At 55.4% G+C, this 23,156-nt stretch overlaps 1 protein-coding gene across 9 annotated transcripts in view; it reads right to left on the bottom strand.

The window, feature by feature from the left end:
- Positions 1 to 23,156, bottom strand: part of KDM2B (lysine demethylase 2B) — a 102,477-nt gene that overhangs the window by 36,466 nt on the left and 42,855 nt on the right. For all 9 annotated transcript variants that reach the window (XM_036014584.1, XM_036014585.1, XM_036014586.1 and 6 more), the window contains 3 exons: positions 18,514 to 18,640; positions 15,651 to 16,129; positions 6,921 to 7,007 (listed from right to left, as the gene is read on the bottom strand). In XM_036014584.1, the coding sequence (XP_035870477.1) occupies positions 6,921 to 7,007; positions 15,651 to 16,129; positions 18,514 to 18,640 (693 nt within the window). The remainder of the gene's footprint in view (positions 1 to 6,920; positions 7,008 to 15,650; positions 16,130 to 18,513; positions 18,641 to 23,156) is intronic.

Below are 23,156 nucleotides of genomic sequence, written 5' to 3'. Positions count from 1 at the left end.
CAGCCAGGATTCGACCTCCAGGTGCACCTGACCCCAGAGCTCGCCCTGGTCGTGGATGAGAATTAACTGCGAAGCATTTAGAAAGTGCAGGTTCCCAGGCCCCGTGCCAAACCTACTGACTCACAGTATCCGAGGTGGGGCCCGGGCAGCTGTATTTTTTCAGCCCACCCCCCCCCCCACCGGGCCACGCTCACTGTCTAGGAGACCACCTGGCCCTGAGCACACGCCACAGGCGGTAGTCCTCCCTCGTCGTCTTCCTCCTCCCCAGCTGTGCGCCACCAACGTGATTGCTCCGGCGGTGACAGGAACTGGAGCAAAGGACAAACAGGAAGTACATGGGGGCCCCTTCCACCCACTGAATTCTGTGCCTCCCCTGCAGGGAAAGGCTATCGGGCCCCCAGATCTAAATGACCAACCGTGGCGGAAGGGGAACAGAAACAGCAGAACTGAGGGTGACGCACACATCAGGGGTGTGTGTGTGTGTGTGTGTGTGTGTCTCCTTCCTGCCCTGGTTCCTAGGTGGCCCCATAACAGCCCCGTAAAGAAGCTGCCCCAGTAGCTGCTGCAGGGGACTGCCCCTGCGTTCCCTGTCATGCTACTTGTTCATACACACTCCAGCCACTTGGCTCCTACACTCCAAAAAATTTGCCAGTAATTGAAATTCAAGTGGCAGCCATCTTTGGCTACTAGAGAGAATGGATTAAGAACCAGGATGCTGCCCTGGCTGGTGTGGCTCAGTGGATTGAGCACCGGCCTGCGAACCAAAAGGTCACTGGTTCGATTCCCAGTCAAGGCACATGCCTGGGTTGCGGGCCAGGTCGCCAGTAGGGGGCGCACTAGAGGCAAATACACATTAATGTTTCTCTGCCTCTTTCTCCTTCCCTCCCCTCTGTCTAAAAATAAAATAAATAAAATCTTAAAAAAAAAAAGAAAGAAAGAAAAGAACCAGGCCGCTTCAACAGGCTCCCTTTCCAAAAGGCGTGCTTTCCACACGCGGCCAGGGCTCAGCCTCCCGGCTTCCTCAGTTTCCTTCCCATGAATGAACCAGCACGCCGGCCAAGTAGTGTTGCCTGGCTGGTGAGCCGGTCTACTCGCTACTGAGTTCAGAGGTCAGGCTTCAAATAAGCTCAGCTCCCTGGGCTGGGTTCCAAGGTCGCAGGCAGGCCCCCACCATCCCGCCACCTGGTCGTGAAAGGAAGCGGTCGGAGTGTAGACGGATCAAACAAATCGGGCACCACCGGTGAAAACAGCCCATCGAGTGGATGGTGACGGATGGCGGTTCGGTAGCATCTTTGATTTGAGAGACGCCACATCAGAAATGACCTCCCGGCACCTCATCAGTTCCAGGAAAGGACCTCGTTTCTCCGGGAGCCAAGGTGGGAGATCAAAGCGTTGCTAGCCGATCATCATTTATCATTAATTACTTGTGAAGTAACCTGACCCAGACCCCGGGCCGCTCCCTACCTCGCATCCTGACAGCCTCAGTGGGCACCCTTGATCTCTCAACCCAACCTGCATGAAACGGAGAGGAGGCGGGCCTGCAAACCTGGGAACCTGGAGACCCCGGGCGGCCCGGGCACTCGGTCGTTCACTCGCTCCTTCCGCCCCTGTTCACTTTTTAACCCCGCGGGCCAGGAAACGCATAAATATAGCAGCCGGCCTCCGCTGCCCCTCCCCTCCGCCACATCTCATTGAGTTCCTGAGAGCACGGAAACACATCTGGTGGCAAAAGCGCCTTACGATCCGCAGCTGCGTGGCCCCGAGCACGGCCGCGCGCCTCGGAGTGCCCTGCTGCCAGAGCGCCCTGGAGATAAGACGACCCGCCTCCTGGCCTCCTTGTGAGGATTAAATAAGATCTGGAAACGGCATCCAAAAACTGGTGCTTAACAGGGAGGGGGAACAGCCAGGGGATGAGGGCTGTATTGGCAACAGTTTATTCTAGAACTGGGTGGGGGGGTGGATGGTATTATTATTCCTATATTATTTATACCTTTTTGTGACTCTGAACTATGTTGGTAATTTACAATAAATGCCATCGGCTGACTTGTGCCCCCCACCCCCCACCAAATTCCTAGGTTGGAGTCCATGAGCCCCAGCACCTCCAAATGTGACTGTATTTGGAAACAGATCTTTACAGAGGTAACTAAGTTAAAACCGGGCCGTTTGGGCGGAGTGCTAATTCAGTGTGACTGGTGTCACTGTAAGGACACAGACACACCCAAAGGAAAGACCTTGCGGACACACACACAGGCCGTGGCCATCTGCAAGCCAAACACAGGCCCCGGAAGCAATGCACCCTGTCTGCTGACACCTGATCTCCGACCTCTGCCCTCTGGCAGCTCGAGAAATTGGATTTCCATTGTTGAGGCCACACAGTCTGCAATTACTGTCATGCTAGCCCTGGGGAGCTCAGACAATGCACAGTGAAGAAGTGAAAGAAAACACAAATGAAATGACGAAGGGAAATCTGGGCTAGCGTGGCTTTCGGCAAAAAGACAGACCATGCGTGTTGGCGAGGACGTGGAGAAGCTGGACCCCTCGTGCACAGCGGTGGGAAGGGAAAACGAAGCAGCCGCCGCCGCCGCGGCCAGCCGTCTGGCCGTCCCTCAGAAAGTTAAACATAGAGGCACCGCCTGACCAGGCTAGGCATCTACCCAAAAGAAACGAAGACACAGGCTCACATTGAAACCTGTACACGCATGTGCATAGCAGCACTAGTCACAGTCGCTACAAAGTAGAAACAGCTCAAACGTGCCCATCAACAGCCCTGGCCGGGTAGCTCCGCTGGTTAGAGTGTCGCCCCAATATGACAAGGTTGTGGGTTCGATCCCTGGTCAGGCCACATAAAAGAATCAACCAATGAGGCCTGGCTGATGTAGCTAAGTGGATTGAGCACAGGCCTGTGAACCAAACCGTCACCAGTTCGATTCCCAGTCAGGGCACATGCCTGGGTTGCAGGCCAGGTCCCGGGTAGGGGAGGGGCACATGAGAGGCAACCAGACATTGACGTTCTCTCCCTGTCTTTCTCCCTCCCTTCCCCTCTCTCTAAAAATAAATAAATAAAATCTAAAAAAAAGAGAATCAACCAGTGAATGCATAACCAAGTTAAATGACAAATTGATGTTTCTCTCTCTCTCCCCCATCCTCTAACATCCATTTTTAAAAACTGCCCATCAACAGATGAATGGATACACAGAATGTAACATGTAACCATACAACAGAATATGACTTAGCCGTAGAAAGGAATGAAATACATGTTCAACTGGGATGAAGCTTAAAAATATCACGCTAAGTGATATTTTTACTTAGATACCAACGACACAGGGCCACATACTTCGTGACTCCATTTCTACGAGTGTCCAGAACAGGCAAACGCGCAGGGACAGGAAGTACCCCCGTGACAGCTGGGAGAGACGGCAGCTTCCGGAAAAGGTGGAATGACCGCCAAGGGGGCTTCGAGAACATGAAGATGTTCTAAGATTAGATCCTGGTGACGGCTGTACAACTCCCTGGATATTTCCAAGGTACCAAAGCATCTCACCGTGCACTCTAACTGGGAGCCTGGGAGCTATGCGAAATAGATTTGTTTTATTACAAGGTGTCGTGGAAGTGAAACCGGTACCCCAGAAGTGCTGCTGAATGTCGAAGGGCCTTCCCTCTCCCTCCCAATCCCTCTTGCCCACCGGCCTAAGGGCCCCGGTCTCTCCCACCGGTGCAGACACCAGCCCGGGCGGAGCTCGGGTGCAGGCCAGTGCTTGTGGCAGATTCTCCTTGGGAATCTCACGTAAGGGCTTCTTCCCCCAGAAGCCAGCTTCCCTGCTTCCAGGCCTTTGGAGGAAAGACAGGCAGAGGTCTGGTTTAAAAAAAAAAAAAAAAAAGCCCAGCCATAACCGGTGTGAATCAGTGGGGTGGGTGTCGTCCTGCAAACCGAAAGGTCACTGGTTGGATTCCCAGTCAGGGCACGTGGGTGGGTTGTGGGCCAGGTCCCCAGTTGGGGGCATGTGAGAGGCAACCAATGGATGTTTCTCTCCCTCTCTTTCTATCTCCTATCCCCTCTCTCTAAAAAATAAATAAATAAACCCTTTTTAAAAACAAAAAATGAAATTCCCATAAGCCCCCTAGGAGTGGGCCAAGGGTCTCAGGCCTGGAAGCCAGGGCACACATGTGGTCCTGGAGTGATTTTGCCTGGGGAGGCTCACTTGGGCCTGTCCGCAAATTCTGAAAGGACAGTGGGCAGTGGTGAGCTTGTCTTTTTAAACGCCCACATTCTGCAAACCCCACCCCCGGCCCCCCGGGGAGCAGTGAGGCAAAGCCACGGTTTCCCCTGCAAGTTCGGAGCAGCTGCGGGGCGTGGCGGGGTGGCCTCAAGGTGCTGTGTCTGCGAGGCAACAGTTTGTGGTCTGACAAATGGCATTTCTGTTTAACGCCCATGTCGGGGAAAGCCAACTTGAAAACCCCGTACGATTCCGCGGACTGGGGAACTGAAGGCAGGAGACAGGGTGGCGAATCATTTTCCATTCCCACTGCCTCATAAACTACCACTCAGCTTCACAGAGTATTACAGTCCAACGCCCTCAACGCCCACAGAAATGGGTGTCCTTCTCCCCACCAGGTCCGCATTTAGGGACGTGCCCTAAGGAGATAAACAATAGGGAAAAGAACAGCCTACAACAGCACTGTCCAGTAGAAGTAGAATGTGAGCTACAAGTGGATTTGTTTTAATTTTTTTAAAGATTTTATTCATTTATTTTTAGAGAGAGGGGAAGGGAAGGAGAGAGGGAGAGAAACATTGATGTGCGAGAGATACATCCATCGGTTGCCTCTCACGTGCCCTCAACTGGGGGACCGACCTGGTGCACAACCCAGGCACATGCCCTGACTGGGAATTGAACCGGCGACCTTTTGGTTTGTAGGCCAGCACTCAATCCACTGAGCCACACCAGCCCAAGCTAGATTTTAAAAAATTTTTGTAGCCACATTTAAAAAGGTAAAAAGAGACATAACAATCTATCTGTTAAACCCATACATCAACTAGGGTTGCACAATCTATTTTTTTAGGGTTGACTGATTCAGCAAATAGTAAAAATAAAGTAACCCAATTACACCTCAGAGCAACAAATAATCTTTTTTAGCATAAGTATATCTCATGTAACATGTACCACATACCTATACCAAACACTTGTTGTTTATCTGAAATTCAAATTTAAAGAAGCATCTTTTTTTAAATCTGGCAACCCGAACTTCAACATGCAATCACATAAAAAGTTACATTAATGAAGTATTTTCCATTGTTCTTTTCTGGAGTAAGTCTTTGAAACCCTCTGTGTACCTGACACTGAACTTGGGCTCGCCCTGTCTCAAGTCTCAACAGTCACGTGGGGCTTAGTGGCTACCATTCCGGACAGCATGGGTCTCGAAGGTTCCTCTCAGTGTGTCATACAATGACAAAAAAATCAGAAATTTGCCAAATACACATCAATAAGGAGGTTGCTTCAGTCATAGCTACCATTTGGAGAGCACCAACCACAGTCAGTCCTTGTCCCAAGAACACTCAATCCTCACGACCACCATTCAGAGAAGATCCCTTTTCACAAACGAGGGAAGGAGGGAAGGTTCTGGGAGTTTATACAGCTTGCTTAAGAAAGCGGGGGAAGTGCCCTCGCTGGCATAGCTCAGTGGATTGAGCGCGGGCTGAGAACCAAAGTGTCAAAGGTTCGATTCCCAGTCAGGGCACATACCTAGGTTGCAGGCCATGGCCCCCAGCAACCTCACATTGATGTTTCTCTCTCTCTTTCTCCCTCCCTTCCCTCTCTAAATATAAATAAATAAAATCTTAAAAAAGAAAGAAAGCGGGGAAGCCCTGGCCAGTTGGCTCAGTTGGCTGGAGCGTTGTCCTATGCACCGCAGGTTTGATTCCTGGTCAGGGCACCTGCCTGGGTTGCTGGTTCGATCCCCAGTCAGCTCACATACGGGAGACAACCTATCGAAGTTGCTCTTTCGCATTGATGTTCCTCCCCCTCTCTCTCATTCTCTTTCTCTCTCTAAAGTCAATGAAAACATCCTCAGGTGTGGAGTTTCAGGGGAAAAAAAGGTGGCGAAGCTTAGTATAGACAGAGTGATAGTACACGGGTGGGCTGATGCTTATGAATCCCACCCTAGCACAGCCTTCAGAAGGAAACACACCAAAACGCCACTGGTTTTCTCTGGATGGCGGGCCACCTCTGGATGAGGTGGGTGCTGGCTGGGAGGTTTGGGTCTGCTGTCCGTTAAGCCATCCTTCACACTGGCCAAGCACCCTCACGTGGGACATCTCGGTTTAAAGCCTCAGTGTCTTCATCTGCTAAACGAGGCACAAGTGTCTGCTCCACAGGGTTGTCCGGTCTAAATAAGACACAGGATGGAGAGCACCGGGCAGCGCGACCCACTCCCAGTAAGTTCTAGAGATGTCACTAGTGTTCCTCCCAGTGCCTTTGTCCTTTCCTGTTTGATCAAGTTTTTTATGGTGAGCACCAATCTAATTTACAAAGATAAAAAACTCACGGTCAAAAGAGAAGAAAACAGCCCATGCAGCAGCTGGGAAAAAAAAAAAAGGAAGGAAAGAAAGCAGGGGCTTGGGGGAGTGGAGTGGAGAAAGAAAAAGGGAAAGAGAGGAAGAAAATTCCTTGAATCACAGGGAGAGGTGAGGCATCACTTCTCTGCAGTTTCCTGAGTGACCACCAGGGGTCACTGTCTGCAGTTCCCGCGCTAGTGCAAAGGATCCCTTTCCAACACGAAAAACTTGCAATGAACAAATCACAAATCTCAGTTGGGATGCCCTCTCCCAGGAGCTCCCCCTGGAAGGGTGCCGACATCCACCTTACAGGAGATGGGAGAGGCCAAGGAGACGACAGTCTTCCGGCTGCGGGCAACCTGCCTCTTACCTTTGGAGTCTTCTTTGGCCAAGTGACTATGGGGACCCCGGTGATAGCCAGACTGGGGTCGTCATCCGCATGCTCCTTCAGGACATTCTGTGGCCAAACAAAGGAGCCATATTAGCCCAGGGCAGGGGGAAGGTCTTTCAAGAGGGCTGGAGGCCAAGCCTAAGCCAGCGAGCAAACCCCTGACAGCCGTCCGCCCTCCCCCACTGCACCACCACCCACACTCTCAGAAGAAACCAGGCCAATGTTACCGATTTGTAGATGTTGTCTGCACTCGTCTTGGTTCACTGGTGTATCCCCATAGCCTCCCACAATGGCTAATCTCTAGTATGCTTCCAGTAAATAACTTTTTAAAAAAGCCACAAATCCCCAAAGAGGGACTTTCTACAAAACGCCTGACCAGTACGCCTCAAATCCGTGAAGGTCAATAGAAACAGGGGAAGTGTGAGAACTGTTGCCGCCAAAAGCCACCTAAAGGGACAGAAGAGTAATTGTAACTGGGTGTCCTGGGGGAGGGGGTGGTCCAGGAACAGGTAAAGGACATTAGGGAAAGACTGCGGAGATGCGAGTAAACTGAAGACTTCAGTTAATAATGATATTGTACCAACACTGGCTCGTGGACTGTAACCAATGTGCTATACTAATGTGCGATGTTCATAATAGAGGCAACTGCCCCTGACTGGGTGGAGCCAAGTCCTCCAAAGCGGAAGGAAGCCGGTTCGACTCCCAGTCGGGACACATGCCTCGGTTGCCAGCCAGGGTGCGCGAGAGGCAACCAATAGATGTTTCTCTCACACATCGACATTTCTCTCCCTCTCTGAGTTCTTCCTCCTTTGCCCTCTCTCTAAAAATAAATAAAATCTTTAAAAAAAAAAAACAGAGAAAAGTGGGTGTGTGTAGGTCTATGGAAACTTTCTGTACTACCTGCTGAATTTTTCTCTCAATGTAAAACTGTTCAAACACATGAAGCCTATTAATAGAAAACATGGTTTTAAGTGCTCAGGCTGTAGCAGTCAAGGTAAAATACGATGCACCGAGTTTTCTACCGTGCACACACCTAAAAAGAAACACAACAGAGAGGAAACGGAGAACAAGGACGAGATTCAACTCTGGAGGGCACTCCATGTGGGTGGGGCACTGAGGGAGGTGACCAGGGGTGGGGGGAGACAGTAGGAACCAGCCCAGGGGAAGACGTCATTTTTAGAATTGCCAATTCCAGCTGATAGACAAGACCCACCAACTTTTCATCAGTTTCCGCTTTTAATTATTGCTTTTAAATGCACCGCAGGCATTGTAATCCTTAGTTCGCAGGCCTGGGCGGGCCCCGGAGTCCAGGGTTCCCAAACAGCTTCCTGCAGGAAGCAATTCCCCCCCTTGTGTTGCCTCCTGTGGCCACCAGGGGGCGCGGTGGGGTTCTGCCCTCAGGAAAAGCCTGTTTTCATTTGTGGCTGTAAGGGTGGGATAACTCAATTGAAGATTTCTCTCTGGGAAATAAATTGTGCCGAAGGCAATCTTGCCATTGGCTCCCCGAGGCTCTGCCAGCATGTACACACCCCCTGGCGCTCCTGGCAGCAGAGACCAGGGGACGTGGGTCCTCACCCCCGAGCCCAGCGCCCTGCAGGCTACACGCTACAAGTCTTCACCAGGAATGCCCAGGGCTTTCAAAAGGAGACAGATCGGGGCCCCGGGGCCCCTTCTCCTGGAAACTGCCCAGTTTGTGACTGAACAAGATCACCAGGGACCATGCATGTGGCGGGTCTCTCTCCACGTTGACAATGGGTTTGGGTGGGTCCCACTGGTTCTGGGGTGGGAGCGCTGATAATGAGAATCTCCGTCTATACGGTGACTAAAAATGCCACCACTGTGATAATACAGCAGAGGCAGGCATCAGAATCACCCACTACAGGCAGTACAGGGGGAGGAACGCGGCAGGGTGGAGCTCAGGCAGCTGGTCTGGGGAAGTCGGCAGTCTCAGCGGTCCCCCTCCCCACCGGTAAGGACCCCTGCAGCCGGGTGTCAGTGCCCCTTGGGTCTCCCAGGGCACCCCCGGACGCTCCAGCCCAACCCTCGTGTGCCTGCTGGGTCACACTGTGTCTCTCACAAACGTGTCTTCAAGTCCTGACACCTGGAATGTGACATTGCTTGGGGAAGTGATGCTGTGACAAGCCAAGGACCACCAGGAACCACCAGAAGCCGGAAGGACCCTCCCCGAGAGCCTTCCGAGGAGCTCGGCCCTGCCAGCACCCCGAGGTCTCACTCCTGGCCTCTGGGACGGATAGAGAACAAATCCCTGTCGCCGTAAGCCCCCAAGCTTATGGTCACTTGTCACGGCAGTCACAGGAAACACACACACCAGCCTTGCCGTGGTGCATCGTAGTTAAACACGTATCAGCTCCATGACGCAGGTGAGTCATCACATCCCTCTGAATCTGCTTCCTTCTCCAAGAAACGGGGTAGGGACAGCCCCCACCTGTGCAGGCTGCGGTGAGGACCATAACGCGTGGAAGCTACTGGGCACGTGGGTAAACGCTCAACCAATGCCAACCAGTCCCTTCGGGCTCACACCGTTGGGATACACTGCCCCCATTCTCTGTGGAATGTATCCACTGAACGAGTTCTGAGCACGGGGAAATGAAAAAGTTTCTTTTGTTGTGACAGGGTCATTTGAAAACTGGTTTAGCTGCATAACTAGCAGGGATAATAAATTTGATGCAGGGGCCCAGAAGTTAATTTTAGACCAAAAAAAAAAAAAAAAAAGCGCCCAGTGGCAGGGGTCAACCTAATCATTCTTCAGATCCACGGTTGCCCAGATGACTGGCACCGAGCCCTTGGCTCCCCCCCCACGGCTCTCCTCCATTCTCCCGAGGGGGTACAGGAGCAGAAAGGGGGTACTGGAGCGGAAAGGGGGTACAGGAGTGGAATCGCGTACCCAGAGCTCGCTCGTTTTGTGATCACGCCGGGAGCTCCTCAGGTGAGAGGCCCGTCTCATTCCTCCTCCAATCAACTCTCTGTACCCTCTCTGCCCTCCCCTCAGCCCCCACCCCCCGCCCAAAGTGCCAAACACAGGGCTCCCTCTCAAACTCCAGCAGGAGAGCCTCCGCAACTACTGGCGGCCTGACCCCGCAGGCCGGGCCGAATCCAGCTGGGCCCCGTCTCCAAGTTCTGGGTCACCTCAGGGTGGCAGTGGGTCAGGCTGCAGACCGCCCACGGGTCCCCCGTGTCTGGCTCGGTGCTTGGCCCCGCTGCAGCGGGCAGGCATGTGATGATTCAAAAAAGCCCCCAGTGCTGCCCGTCTGGGCTGGACAGCTGCCTGTTTTGCGAACAGCAAGAATCAGGCGGGGCAGCTTCAGTGAGCAGGTGGGTTCCGAGGTCAGGAGCTGATTAACCCCAAGGTCGTGGGTTTCACACACTCAGACTGGAACATAAACGGGCCTGTTTTCATTCCATAGCGGCTGGCTAGTGTCTGGAATCATCAGAACAATATCGGCTTAGCTCCCTGGCCCCTTAAGGGCCCTGTCCCAGTGATGCCTGGCTAAATCCCATGAGTCACATACTTTTATGCTCCCCATCCTACCGACATCCCCAAGACCCCTGAGCGGATTCATCACGACATGGGGGGTTCAGCTGGACCCTAGAATCTGTGGTCTTAAGAGATAACACCGGCCCTGGCTGGTGTTGGCCCCGTGGGGCCGATTGAGAGCCCCAGCCTGCAAACCAAAAGGTTATCAGTTCGATTCCCCATCAGGGCACATGCCTGGGTTGCGGGCCAGGTCCCCAGCTGGGGGCGCACAAGGCAACCAATCGATGTTTCTCTCCCACTCCTCCCCTCTCTGCAAATAAATAAAAATCTTAAAAAAGAGAGAGATAACACCTGTTTGGATAATAGACTCTTAATTTAGGGTTATTTTCTATTATATCTGGGCTTTTTTGTGTTTAAAAAAAAAAAGATAACCTCTGAAAACAATGGCCCCTCCCTTATTGTCTCTTCCAGCCCCTTAACTCTCTGTGGGAATTCTGCTGGTCCCATAAGCCCCCGTGGTCCCGTAACACCTCCAGTAGGAAAGGCTGCGGTCTACAGTGAGCTGGCACGGCCACCCCTGGCTGGCACGCCGGCAGCCAGGGGGCGCGGCATCAGTGGAAAGAGAGCCTGCAGGTACCTGCACGGCCAGCAGCAGGATCACCTCGCCGAGGGGTACGGACAAAGGCCCTCCGCCGCCAACCCCCGGGGTCCCTCCTTTTCACAGCCTTACGGCGATTGTCAAGCCATTTACAACCGGCTGGAGGACTAGACCCACTGCGACCAGCCAGACGCCGCCCGCCCTCCTCCCCGCCCCCCCACCGGTCGGGAGCCTCTGCTCTCCCGCCGAGTTCTCGCGGGAAGTGCAGGTCCTTCGGGGGCGACAGCGGGCAGGGCCACGTCCCTCGTACAGTGACTCCCTCTGCCCACCAACAGATGCGTGCCCCTCCCAGGGGGGAGAGGGAAAAGACGACAGTGTCGGGCGGATCGGCACGCGCCCCCCCAAAATTCACATGCGTTCCAAACCTCGGAGTGGGGCCTTATTGGGAAACAGGGTCCTCACAGGTGTCATCACGTCAAGGACGAAACCCCACGGACCGGCGCAGGCCCTGGGCCAATGACTGGTGTCCCTACGAGAGGAGCAGGCACTCGGAGACACCGGGGAGACAGGTGGCCAGGTGAAGACGGAGGCAGAGGGTGCAGTGGTGAGGCTGCAAGCCAGGGAACGCCAAGGACCACGGCGGGCAGCCGTGACGAAGGGCACGAGACGAGGACAGAGCCCTCCCTAGAGACTGGCAGAGCAGGCGCCGACGGCGGACTTCCCGCCTCCAGAACGGACGGAATGAATCTCCCCGGCTTTGAGCCAGGCTGGGGCTCTTTGTTACGCAGCCCTCGGGGACCAACACACACTTCAGTCATCACCCTGAAAGAGGGTGGGGGAAGCTGCAGGAACGGGGGAACCGCTTAGGGAGGGCGGGGCGCTGGCCGAAGCCAGTCCAGTTCCCCTCTGACCGGTGCCTGTGAGCAGCCAGGCCCTCTCCCAACACCGAGTGTTCCCAGCCTCGCTGTTTCTCACAATGGTTCAGTGACACAGGTCCCTGTTATTACCCTCATCTTACAGGGAGGACTTCAGGGTGCAATCCCTTAAGCACTTCGAACGGCCAAGGATCCACGGAAAGGTGGAGTGACCTGCCCAAGGCCACACCGCGAGCAGCTAAGACAGAAAGCAAATCTGGACTCAGGGTTCTCGTGCATCCTGCCTCCTTGGTTTTCCCTTTGTGTAGAAGCCACCGAGCCGCACCTCCAGCGGAACAGGTGTCTTAACAGAAGGGAGCCACCGAAGACGCCTCAAGGCCAAGTCCCAGAGGGCTTCACCAAGACGGGCGGGAAAATGTCTTTCTTAGGCTCTTACCAGGGAGTTGAAATCTTCCTTTCCCTAAAGCCGATGGAGTAGGACGATCATTGAGGATCGGATCTAAGTCAAGTTTACACGGTCCCAGTGAGCGAACCTGCACTTGCGGCAGCCAGCACCCCTGGGGTCTCCCGTCAGCACGGCTGCAAGGGCGACCTCCGCTGTCCAAAGTTCTGCCCGCAAAAAAGAATACGCTAGACTTACAGGAACAGACGCACAAAAAGAAAGCTTTAAGGGACAAAAGCAAGTTGTAAGACAGTATGATCTAATTTTTTTAAAAAATTATGAGCCCTGGCTGGCGTAGCTCAGTGGATTGAGCTCGGGCTGCGAACCAAAGCATCGCAGGTTCAATTCCCAGTCAGGGCACATGCCTGGGTTGCAGGCCATGACCTCCAGCAACCGCACATGGATGTTTCTCTCTCTCTCTCTCTCTTTCTCCCTCGCTTCCCTCTCTAAAAAATAAATAAATAAAATCTTTACCCCCCAAAAAAGTGGGTAATTGATAAAAGCCAAAACCCAGCCATCCGGAGACTGACTGACTTTGGGGACCATCTCCAATCCCAGGGGCTCTGATGACCGTGAGGCACCACGAGCGGCAGCCTGAGGCTGCAGAGAAACGGAGAGAGGAAAAGAAGACTTCGTCTCTTTGCAACACCAGCCGGAGAGCAAAAGTGGTCGGTCACGAAGGAGAAACACCACCGGGGAGAACCGGGACGCCCGCCCCGGTGGCGGGAGCAGGGGGCATCGGCGGGGAGGTCTGCCTTGGACTCCCATCCCTGAGCCCGTCTTCATTCTCAGTGAGGGCACAAGGGAACCCCCCCACATCTGAGAAGAAAGAAGGGCAGAGGCACCTAAGAGTGCGGCCAGGAAGAGGCTGCTCATGCTCCGAAGGTCAGCTTTGGCTTCAAGCATCTCTCCTGTGTCTCCTGGGTCCACCCCACCCATGCAGGCTCCTGGCCACACAGCATTGCAAGACACTAGCAGGAGGACCGATTGTTCCGGGGCTCCAGGGCCCCTGTCCACCCAGCTTATAACCTCTTGAGCCCAAAAAGGGCCTCCTCAGCCAAGGCTCAAGAGCCTAAGTATCTCTAAAGACTGCCGAGTTCAACAAACGAGCTAAGTGGCCAGATTACATGAAAACAACCCATGCCAGCCGTGCGGAACACACGCTCAGGGAGGCAGTAGGGAGTGGTGGGGACTGCGGTGTGCGAAGTCAGCCTCGACTCACTTCCACAGCTGCAGCCAGTCAGAAACAGGGGCCAGGATAACCAGGCTATTTTATATGACTCTCCTGATTGGTTAATGTTGGCAACGAATTAATAACAATGTTTAACACCATGCAGGCCAAACACAATCGTTGGGAGGGTTGAATGAGTATGTGTATGGAAAACACCTACAATAGCACACAGTAACTGAGACGCCCTGTCACACACACATCGTCATGAACTGCACCCCACTGAACCCCATGGTTGGGGCAAAGAGCCTGGCTCCTTGACAGTTGTCTGAGCCCCTACCCCAGGCTTCCTCCACCCCATCCAGGGGCCAAACCGGCCTCAGAGGCCCGTCAGGCGACAATAAGCGAGAGACAGGAGGGGCCGAGTCCCACTCCCAGAAAAATATCTGACTAACCAGGCACCAGGAGCGCTGCACGCAAACAGATCAGAGGCGTAAGAAACATGTAAAGAAAAAACACTCTCCACGGCATAGAAGAACATTTCCTCTCGAGATGAATGTGTTTTTAACTCCTTTACAACATTCTGGCACCCTCATACTATGACTGCTTTAATTATTCATGAAAATACCTTGTTCTCACTTTTCAGGACCTCAGAAGAGAGAAAGCAGCCACCCGGCAGAATTCTCAGGCTCCCTTCGGGGAACCTCATACACAAAACCCCTCCTCACAAGGTTCCTGCTTCCTAACAGGGGGCAGAGGAACAGGCTGGAGTTCAAGACGCCCGAATGTGTCTTGGCATTCGAACTGTTTCCGTGCATAAAACCTGTTTTCATAAAAATCTCAAGAAAGGCCGGCAACCTCCCAAAAAAAGTCAAGAGTCCATGAAAAAGGCCCCATAGCAAGTAAAGATTTGCTTTACAGAAATATCTAATACAGCGTTCTTTTACTGGGCAATGTCCCCAAGTTACAAAGAGACTTAAATCCAGTTCCCAGCCCTGGCAGGCAGCTGGACTTTCTGGGGAGTCGGACGTTGGAGGAGGAAGCCCAAGGGCCTCTGAGGCCTCGCCCCAAAAAGCTTCGGCAACGCTGACAGGCGGAAGCTGGCGCAGTAGGCCCACACAGGCGCTCCGGAGGTGCTCCCGGCCCCCGCCCCGCCATCTACCTGCTCCGTCACCTCGGGCACGTCCCCGAGCCTTCCCCAGCCTGCTCCCTCGTGGGGTGAAGGCAGAGAGTCAGGATAATGACTGCTTGCCTAGCGCTGGTACCCGGCCCTGGGCAGCCAGCTTTCAGCAAATGTCATGATTGTGAGGACAAGGAAGACAAGGCTGCCCGGTGCATCTTCTGTTTCTTAAACACCTGTCCGTGAGCACTCTGCTTCCGGCAGCCTTCCCCACCTGCAGAAACCCTCCCCGGCCTCTGAAGTCCGGATCGCGCGGCCTCTGTATCCCTCCGCCCAGGCCCCGGCCCGCTCCCGCGCCCTGGGCGCACACAGCGGGCCCGGGGCGCTGAATTCCGCCTCCCAATTTCTTCACTTGCGTGCTGTCCTGCTAGACGGAGAATGACCTAAGGTCACTGACCATGACCCCTGCTTTCTGTTCCCCCGTGGACAGCACAGCTGGTGCTCCCTGAGTGAGTGTGGGCTCCGTACCTGGGCTCTGCTTGGCGACCTCTGAACCCCAGGCGGCCACGTGGCCCACCATGGCTGGTCCCCTTGAAGACCACCAGGAGGTACAGCCTGCTCACGTAAAAACAGATACACGTCGCAGCGGGAGCCAACCCAGAACACAAAGCTCCCTGACAGGATGGCAGAGCGTGTCTGCAAAACCCACAGCAGCACTCGCGGCACACCCACGGCACCGGCTGCTGGCAAATCCGCACGTTTCGACAAGGGTGAGAAAGAGCGCATCGTCAGCCGGAGCCAGCTTCCACCCAGATACCCTGCAGGTCTCGGTGGTGGCCTCCGCTTGGGACACCCCGGATGAGCTCCTCTCCGGGTGGACACGCCCCGAGGACAGTCGGCACCAAGCCGCCCTGAGCTGAGCTGAGCTGAGTTGCCCTTGCAAAGCTGTGCTCCGAACAGAACCTGCCCGGCCCTCAGCTGCCCAGCCCCTGGCGCGACTCCCTGCCCACCTTCACGCCCTCCAGGAGTGCCTGGGGGTCCTCGATGCCCTCGGGGACGCACTTCTTGTTTTCCGGGAGGGATTCGAGCTTCTCCACCAGAGCTTTCAGGCCCTTCAGCTCAAACTCGGTGAGGTGGGTCCATCTGGCAGAGCCCTCGGGGGTGGGGGAGCCCGTGGGCGTCTTGGGGTACTCTGCGGGCAGTGCCGTGGACTTCACACTGTCCTCGGACTCGTTCGACAACGTCCTTTTCAGGAACCGCAGGGCGGGGGCTTTGGGCTTCTTTCCGGGGGGCTCCTGGTCCTCCGAGGGGGTGCTGGTGGGCGAGGCAGGGCCCTCGGCAGACGGCTTGGGTGCTTTATCCGCACCCTCTTCTTCCTCCTCCTCCTCCTCCTTCTCCTCCTCCTGGGGCTGCTGCTCGCAAGACTCCTCCTCCATCTCCAGCCAGGAATCCGACGAGAAGCCGTCTACACTGGGCTTTCTTGGGGCATCTACAGGGCGGGGGGGAGGTGGAGGGGTCACAAGAAAGACTGAGACCAACACCCCAGACTCCCTGCTGGGCGTCCCTGGGACCTTCCCTGCTAGGCCTCCCCTCCACTCCGGAGATCAAGCTGCTTTTGACAGCTCTAATGGTCTGTGCCTCCCTCAGCTTCTAGAAAGTTTGGGGTCGGGCAGACATAGGTTCGAATCCCAGCTCAGCTTCCTACAGCTGTGTGTACCCAGACAAGTTGCTTCACCTCTCTGAACATGCCCGGCATTTTATTTTTCGACATATAAAAAATGAGACAGAAGGGCATGTGTTATGTACGATTCACTCACTGAAAAGGCCAGAGCAGGAAAAAAAAATCCATAGAGACAGAAAGTGGAGTAGTGGCTGCCTCATGCCGGGGAAGAGGGGATAGGTAACATAACTCAAGGGCACAGGTGTTGCCCCGGCCAGTGTCGCTCAGGTGGTTGGGAACGTCATTCCCGGGGACCGAAAAGTCATAGGTTCGATTCCTGTCCAGGGCACATGCCTAGGCCGCAGGTTCGGTCCCTGGTCCGGGAGTGTGCGAGAGGCAACCAATCAATACTTCTCTTTCCTGTCGATGTTTCTCTCCCTCCCTTCCCCACTCTCTAAAATCAAAGAGCATGTCCTCAGGATTAAAATAAGTAAATAAGAAAAGAAATAAATAAAGCAAGCAATCAATAAGCGGCACCGGTTTCTCTCTGTGTGATGAGTGTCCTCCATATTAATGGTTGTGACGGCTGCACAGCTAAAACCCTTCAGCGTGCACGCAAGAAATGGGGGGCAGAGTGTGTGGGAGCGACATCCCCATAATGCTCTTGAAGACCGACCAGGCAAAGACCACGGCCTCCGAAGGACTGTTGGGAGGAGCAAAGGAGGCACCACCGAGCGCAGTTCCTGGCTACAACCAGCCTTCGGTCCAGGAGGGGGTCCCCCTAACGCCCACCCCTCCCTTTGGCAGATGGACCGGAGAAGCGGGGGAACCAGTGGCAAGAAAATTTAAGAAAAAAGGAGGCGCTGGAGCCCCTGACGCTGGCTCAAGTTTGCCCTTCAGTATTGGGCATGTTCTTCTACAGCCGTAACTATACAAACAAGAGAAGTGACCCTCATCTCTGGGTCCTGGGCACGGCCACAAAAATCAAGCGTCCCGTCCGCTCGGGAGCGCGTTAGGGCCGCCCAAACTGTCCCAGCAGTTCGCACGCAAATCATTTCCATCTCCCGCCGGGCTGCAGGCTTCGGAACAACAGGTGGTAGGCTTTCGGTGTCTTTCACGTCTGAGTGTCGCCACATCTGACGGAAATGGGACTCAAAGCGCCACCCCCCGACCGCTCCCTGCCAGACGGAACTGGATTTCCAAGAGGCGCATGAGCACTTCCCAACAGAACCCCAGCAGAATGATTTGTGCCCCACCCTGGGCCCACCGGGAGCCGGCCCCTAAAGGCACTAAGGACGGGAGCCGCGGAAACAGAGGAAGAGGGTTTAGTGAGCGGAAGAGAAAATAAAGAGTCCAAGAATCCTGGAGATGACAGGACAAGTCGCGTGGACCGGTTGCACTATTCAATCTCGCGATGAGAAAGATGAAATATGTGAGGCCCAGCGGACTCCGCACCCAGGACAACCCCTCGGCAGTGACAGCTCAGAGACGGGGGGGAGGGACGACGCGAGGCTGCCACAGCTCTGCGCAGCTCTGGCGAGGACATCGGTGAGCCCGGACACAAGGACCGAGCGTCGAGGGGGGGGTGAGGTCCCTTTGAGTAACGGCAGCAGGGGTAGGGAGCTGCAGCTGGGACGAAAAACCACGCACCGATCTGCCCAGCTTGCGTCCCCAGCCCCCGCCATCCTGCCGGCGGGCTCAGAGCTGGCCTGGGACTTGGCGGGCTGGCTGCCTCTTGCGCATCTGCTCTTATATAGACAAAAACCCAAGCCCTGGGGCTCAGATGGGAAAAAAAAATCAGCTGGTAGCTACTGAGGATTAAAAAGAACCAGGATGGCCCTGGCTGGCGTAGCTCAGTGGATTGAGCTCGAGCTACAAACCAGGCATCGCAGGTTCGATTCCCAGTCAGGGCACATGCCTAGGTTGCACAGGCCATGGCCCCCAGCAACCGCACACTGATGTTTCTCTCTCTCTCTCACCCTCCCTCCCTTCCCTCTCTAAATAAATAATCTTAAAAAAAAAAAAAAAAAAAACCCAGGATGCTCTACTCCGTGGGGAACCTGCTTCAGGAATCACGGCCAGGACTTGCTCCCCCCACCCCCACCCCGCATTCACAAAGTCACCAGAGAGCCCTGGAAGCCAGCGGCGTTACTGTGTTGGGGTCATGATTTCACTTTTGGGTGGTGAGGGGGTGGGCCGCGCCGTGCACTCACCAATCAGCATCGACTCCCTCTGGTACTCCTGAGTGAGGAAGGACCGCTGGGTCACACAGTACGCGTATCTCTCCAACACATACCAGCACATCTCATAGTAGAAGGGGTACCGGAATTTGGGCTGCACCTGAAAGCGAAGACCCGGGGCGGAGGTCAGCTTCTGGAGGGCAAAGGGAAAAGGTGGGCGAGAATGGACGCGGGGCGGTGTTTCCTGGGGGCGGGAATTATTGTCATCATCGCAGCGCAAGCACGAATGGTGTGAGGGGGACATGGGAGGGCGGGCTGCAGGGCGAGGGGGAGGCGCTGCACGCGGGGGAGGCCGGTGGCATGCACGGATGAGGCGGAGGAGCGGAGCGAGAGGCCTCGGCGAGGGCGCTATGTCAAGGTTCCCTGAGCAGCACGCCGCGGGGAAGGTGCACAGGGGCGGCTTGGTGCCCCTGTGAGGTGCAAGAGAGACTGTGTTGTCCCCGGGCCTGCGCCGACGGAGGGTGCGGGGACCTACGAAGGCGAGCCACTGCCTGATTCTAGCTACAACAGAAACGGGCTCCTGCTCGCTCTCCAAGATTCTCGCCCAGACTCTGCTTTGCCTCTTTCCGTCTTGAAAATCCAGAATTTCCAAACCTCACCCGCCCTGCGGGCAGGCTGTGAAACATCTCCTGCACTCTGGGGCAGGGGCTGCGCCCGCTGGACCAATGAGGATGAGGGGGTGTGGCCGCTCCTCCCTCTGGGGGGCGGGGCCACACAGGGGTCCACCTCCTGCTCCTTCACCGCCACCCCCACACTAGCTGGCACCGCCCACTGCGCATTCCCAGGGCACTCCCTTACTTAGACACGAGTCCCCAGTGTAGCCCTAACACCAAGGGACACAACCCCAGGTCTGGGGCAGGAGTCCAGACAGAGATCCCCTTTGGCTGTTTCTTGGAGGGGAGGAAGTACAGGTGCTAAGAACGTCACCTATCAGAACTGTGACAAGGCCTGGGCCCCAGCGGGATTTTGTGGGGCCTTTAAGGGTGAGATGACAGCGAAAGACAGGGAGGAAGTCATACCACTGACACCCCGACACAAAGGACCCTTCCAAAAACTGCACCCTGAGTGGGCCAGGGGGGAGTGGCGGCGCTGGGAGGGCGGCCCCTCCCCCCGCCGCTGGGCCCTCCTCTCCAAGGCTACGTACAGACCCTGCACGCCCGCGGCCCACACTCACACCTGGCCTGCTCACCTGCCCACCCTCTCACCGAGGGTGCACCTGCCTCGAGGGACCTCCGCAGGGGCCAGAGACCCCTCTCCCCCTCCTCTGTGTCCCAGGGACTCAGGGAGCCGGCCGTTAAGCAAAGCACTCGCCTCACTTTCTCTGCGGACAACCAACAGGCAACCTTCCACATGTGGAACAAAGACACGTGCAAGCAGACCCAGGTCCACCGCGGGTCCTAAGGCGCTGTTCTCCTGCCTCTCTCACAGAGCCCACCCAGAAAAGGCCCCCACCTCGCCCCGCCCCCCGAGCGTCCCAGGCTCTCAGTCCCCCTCACTGACTCAGTTTCCAGCTTCGAGGCCCTTGTCCCCACGTTAGGGGCCTCACTTCTCCGCATTGGGTCCATCGGGCCTCCCTGCCTCGGGTGGATGGCACGCTTTGGGATGACACCCTGGCTGCATGCTTTTGGGCTCCTCGGGGGCAGGGGGGGGTGCATGGAGTTGGGAACATCATCGAGTGGTTTCCTTGGCTCCAGCTTCTTCCCCAAGAACTCCAGGCTGATTGCTGGGGTCGTGTATTAATAATGCTTTTTTTCTCCAGGCACCGGATTCGTGCCCTCTAGAGTTTACATGGAAGAGAGGCTGCTCAGCCTGAGGCAGGCCCTCAACTCCTGGGGAGAAGGGCTTGGGGGTCTCAGCCCCACCCCGACTTCAGAACAAAGGCCAAGCGATTTTGAAACAACCTGCCAATAGCCAGAGCAAGCCAAAGACACGCAGGTCCGCCTCTTCTTGGACCCTCGCTCACATCCCCCCTGGCTTTAGGCTGGATCGGCCAGGCTCTGAAGCGCTTTCGACTTTTCAGATTTGGGGAGATCATCTGAGCCCCTCTGCATGGGAGGGCACCATCGCGCCCAAGAATCTCTGTGGATCGAGGCGGGGAACAATTTTGCGTTTGGCCGTGTTTCAGGAGAGGAAGGTAAGTCTTTGCTGAGCCCAAAGGAAACCAGCTGGGTGAAGACAAAAATGCTGATGAAGGACTTAAAATCTCTTTCATTTCATTTTATTTTTTTTTTCCAAGAGAGCACCGCAGGAAACGAAATTGGCAAAGAATTGACTTACAAACGGGTTGTCGCCTTCCACCCTTCGCCTTCAAAAGGTTTCAGCCACATGCCTGGGGACATTAAACACACGATTGCTCAACATTACTTGTTGACGGGATCAGAGCCTCCTCGAACTGAGTCGTCGCCGAAAGGCAAGGCGGCCAGAAAGCGTGCGCTGCTCCCTGCCTGGGGCAGAGGGGGGGACCTCCCTGGATCAGCGGGGCTCCAGGGGTCAGCGTGGGTCCCCAAAGACCCCCTCGAGTGAGTGGCACCTGGCCTGAGCCCTTCCTCTTACAGCAGAGTGACCTCAGGGGATCAGAACCAGCGGTATTTCAATGCATCTACAACTCCCAGGTCTCGGGACTTGAAAAAACTGAAATATGAGATTGGGTGGAAGTGTCTTAAAAATTTGTGGTTTTTTTTTCTCCTGGAAAAAAAAAGTCAATGAGGAAAAAAAAATAATCCAATGGTAGGAGAAAGGTGAAAGGAAGGGTAAATTATTTGTAACTTCCGAATAGATTCACTGACTCAGAGGAAATGGGGCATGTGGGCGTTACCTTTCCTGAGAAGGCTGTTTTCACTAGAACCACTAGGGGGCGTGGAAAAAGGGTAAACAAAAAAAAGAGAGAGAGAGAGACACTGCAGTTTAATGATCATCTGGACCATCCCTACCCTTATCAACCTAGCTGGAGTTAAAGTATGTACTGCTCATTGCTGAGATATTATCTTGGAACAATAAACACGCAACCCACCCATTCTTTGGTGTAGCTCTCCGCCGCCCCTCCCCCACACATATCTTTAGAGTGTCATCTCCAAAAGGGGCAGGAAATGGAAACCCGTCAGTCCCAGACACCTGTCTGCGCTTGTCTTCGGGGCAGCAGGTGAAGTGTCCTATCATCCGGCCCAGAAAAACTAAAACCACGAGAGCAAGACCTGGCTTTTTTCTAAAGCTCGGAGAACCTTGGGACTCCCCTGCTCTGGATGGTGGGGGTCCCCCACCTTGGACCACGAAAAGCAAATTCTTTTTCTCAGACAAACTCGCACCTCGAGGCTTACAGACGGATGCTGCCCGCTGTCCTGCCCCCCGCATGTGGTTTCCGAGCCACGCCGTGTGTTAGGTAGGACTCTTGAAAAACTCTTTTTAAACGGCCACATCCTTCTTGAGCGGCTCGCGGGGATGTAAAGAATGAAGCTGTAGCGCGTTGACAAGGAGCCCTGGCGCTTTTCCTGGCCTCCAGTGCTCTCTCCCCGGCATCTTTTGTCTGCCTGGGCTCCCTAGACGCGAACAATTGGGCCTTGCAGACAAGCCCTCGCCAAGGACCAGAAATCAAAGCAGATTAAACAGCCTGCCTCTGGGTCCAGTCCAGCCTGCCCACTCGCCCCGCCCCCGCCCGTCCACCTGCTTGGGGGGAACCAGATGGGTGTCCACTCAGACAACAGAGACAGCGGGCCTCGGGGGAGGGGGCCCTGCCATCTCATCTGGACATGGCCGTGATATTGCACGGGAGCTGGGGGTTCCACTTCATTTACCTCCCCCCACCCCCGCCTCCTGCTGAGGAGGGAGCCGGGGGGGGGGGGGGGGGGGGGGCTCCTCACAGGATGATGGGGCCCAGAGTCGTAGGAGCCGGATTCCCAGGGGGGAGGGGCGGCTGGAGCCTTTAGAAATCCCAGCCAGGCTCTCTCTGCCTTTCAGGAATTGCCTGGAAAGTCATGGGCCTGGCTGCTCTTTCTAGATGTTTCCTTTTCTAGCCTGCACTTCCTGGTCTGCTCACAAACTGGCCCATTCCTCAGCACCGGCCAAAGAACAGTTGGCCAGAGCCCCAGACGGCACATGACCCAGACTCTGAGATGACCACTCACGCCCAAACGGAGCCTCTCCCACAGAACGGCCCACCCCCCCCGCCGCCCCGGACCAGGGGAAGGATGATGGGCGGGCGGCAGAGAGGAAAGGCACAAATGTCCACAAAACGAGACCCGATCTTGGCAGATCTGGGCCTCCCACGTAGCAAGCCTACCGGGGGGAGATGGGCACGCTCCCCTTTGGTGCCCCTGACGCTGAATGTGGCTGACGCGGTCCCTGGGAAACCCTCTGGGCGGGGTCCCTCAGCGTCAGGACCGCTAGAAAGGTCAGACACATACACACACACACACACACACACACACACACACACGGGGGCTAAGGCTTCGACTCCCCTGTGCGATCCCACAGAGACCAAGGCCAGAAAGCAAGGCCAGGAAAGGCGGGGGTCTTCAAGGCCCAGGCACAGAATGCATCTCTGGGGCAGGAAAGCCAGCTGGGTGGCAAAGCCCGAGAGGGCACCGTCTGCCCGCCCCGTGGGCCGCAACTCAGCCGAGACA

This window comes from Phyllostomus discolor, chromosome 13 (genome assembly GCF_004126475.2).
Source record: "Phyllostomus discolor isolate MPI-MPIP mPhyDis1 chromosome 13, mPhyDis1.pri.v3, whole genome shotgun sequence".
Classification (NCBI taxonomy): domain Eukaryota; kingdom Metazoa; phylum Chordata; class Mammalia; order Chiroptera; family Phyllostomidae; genus Phyllostomus; species Phyllostomus discolor.
The sequence above is the reverse complement of the archived record's forward strand: the minus strand, read 5'-3'. Positions and strand labels throughout refer to the sequence as shown.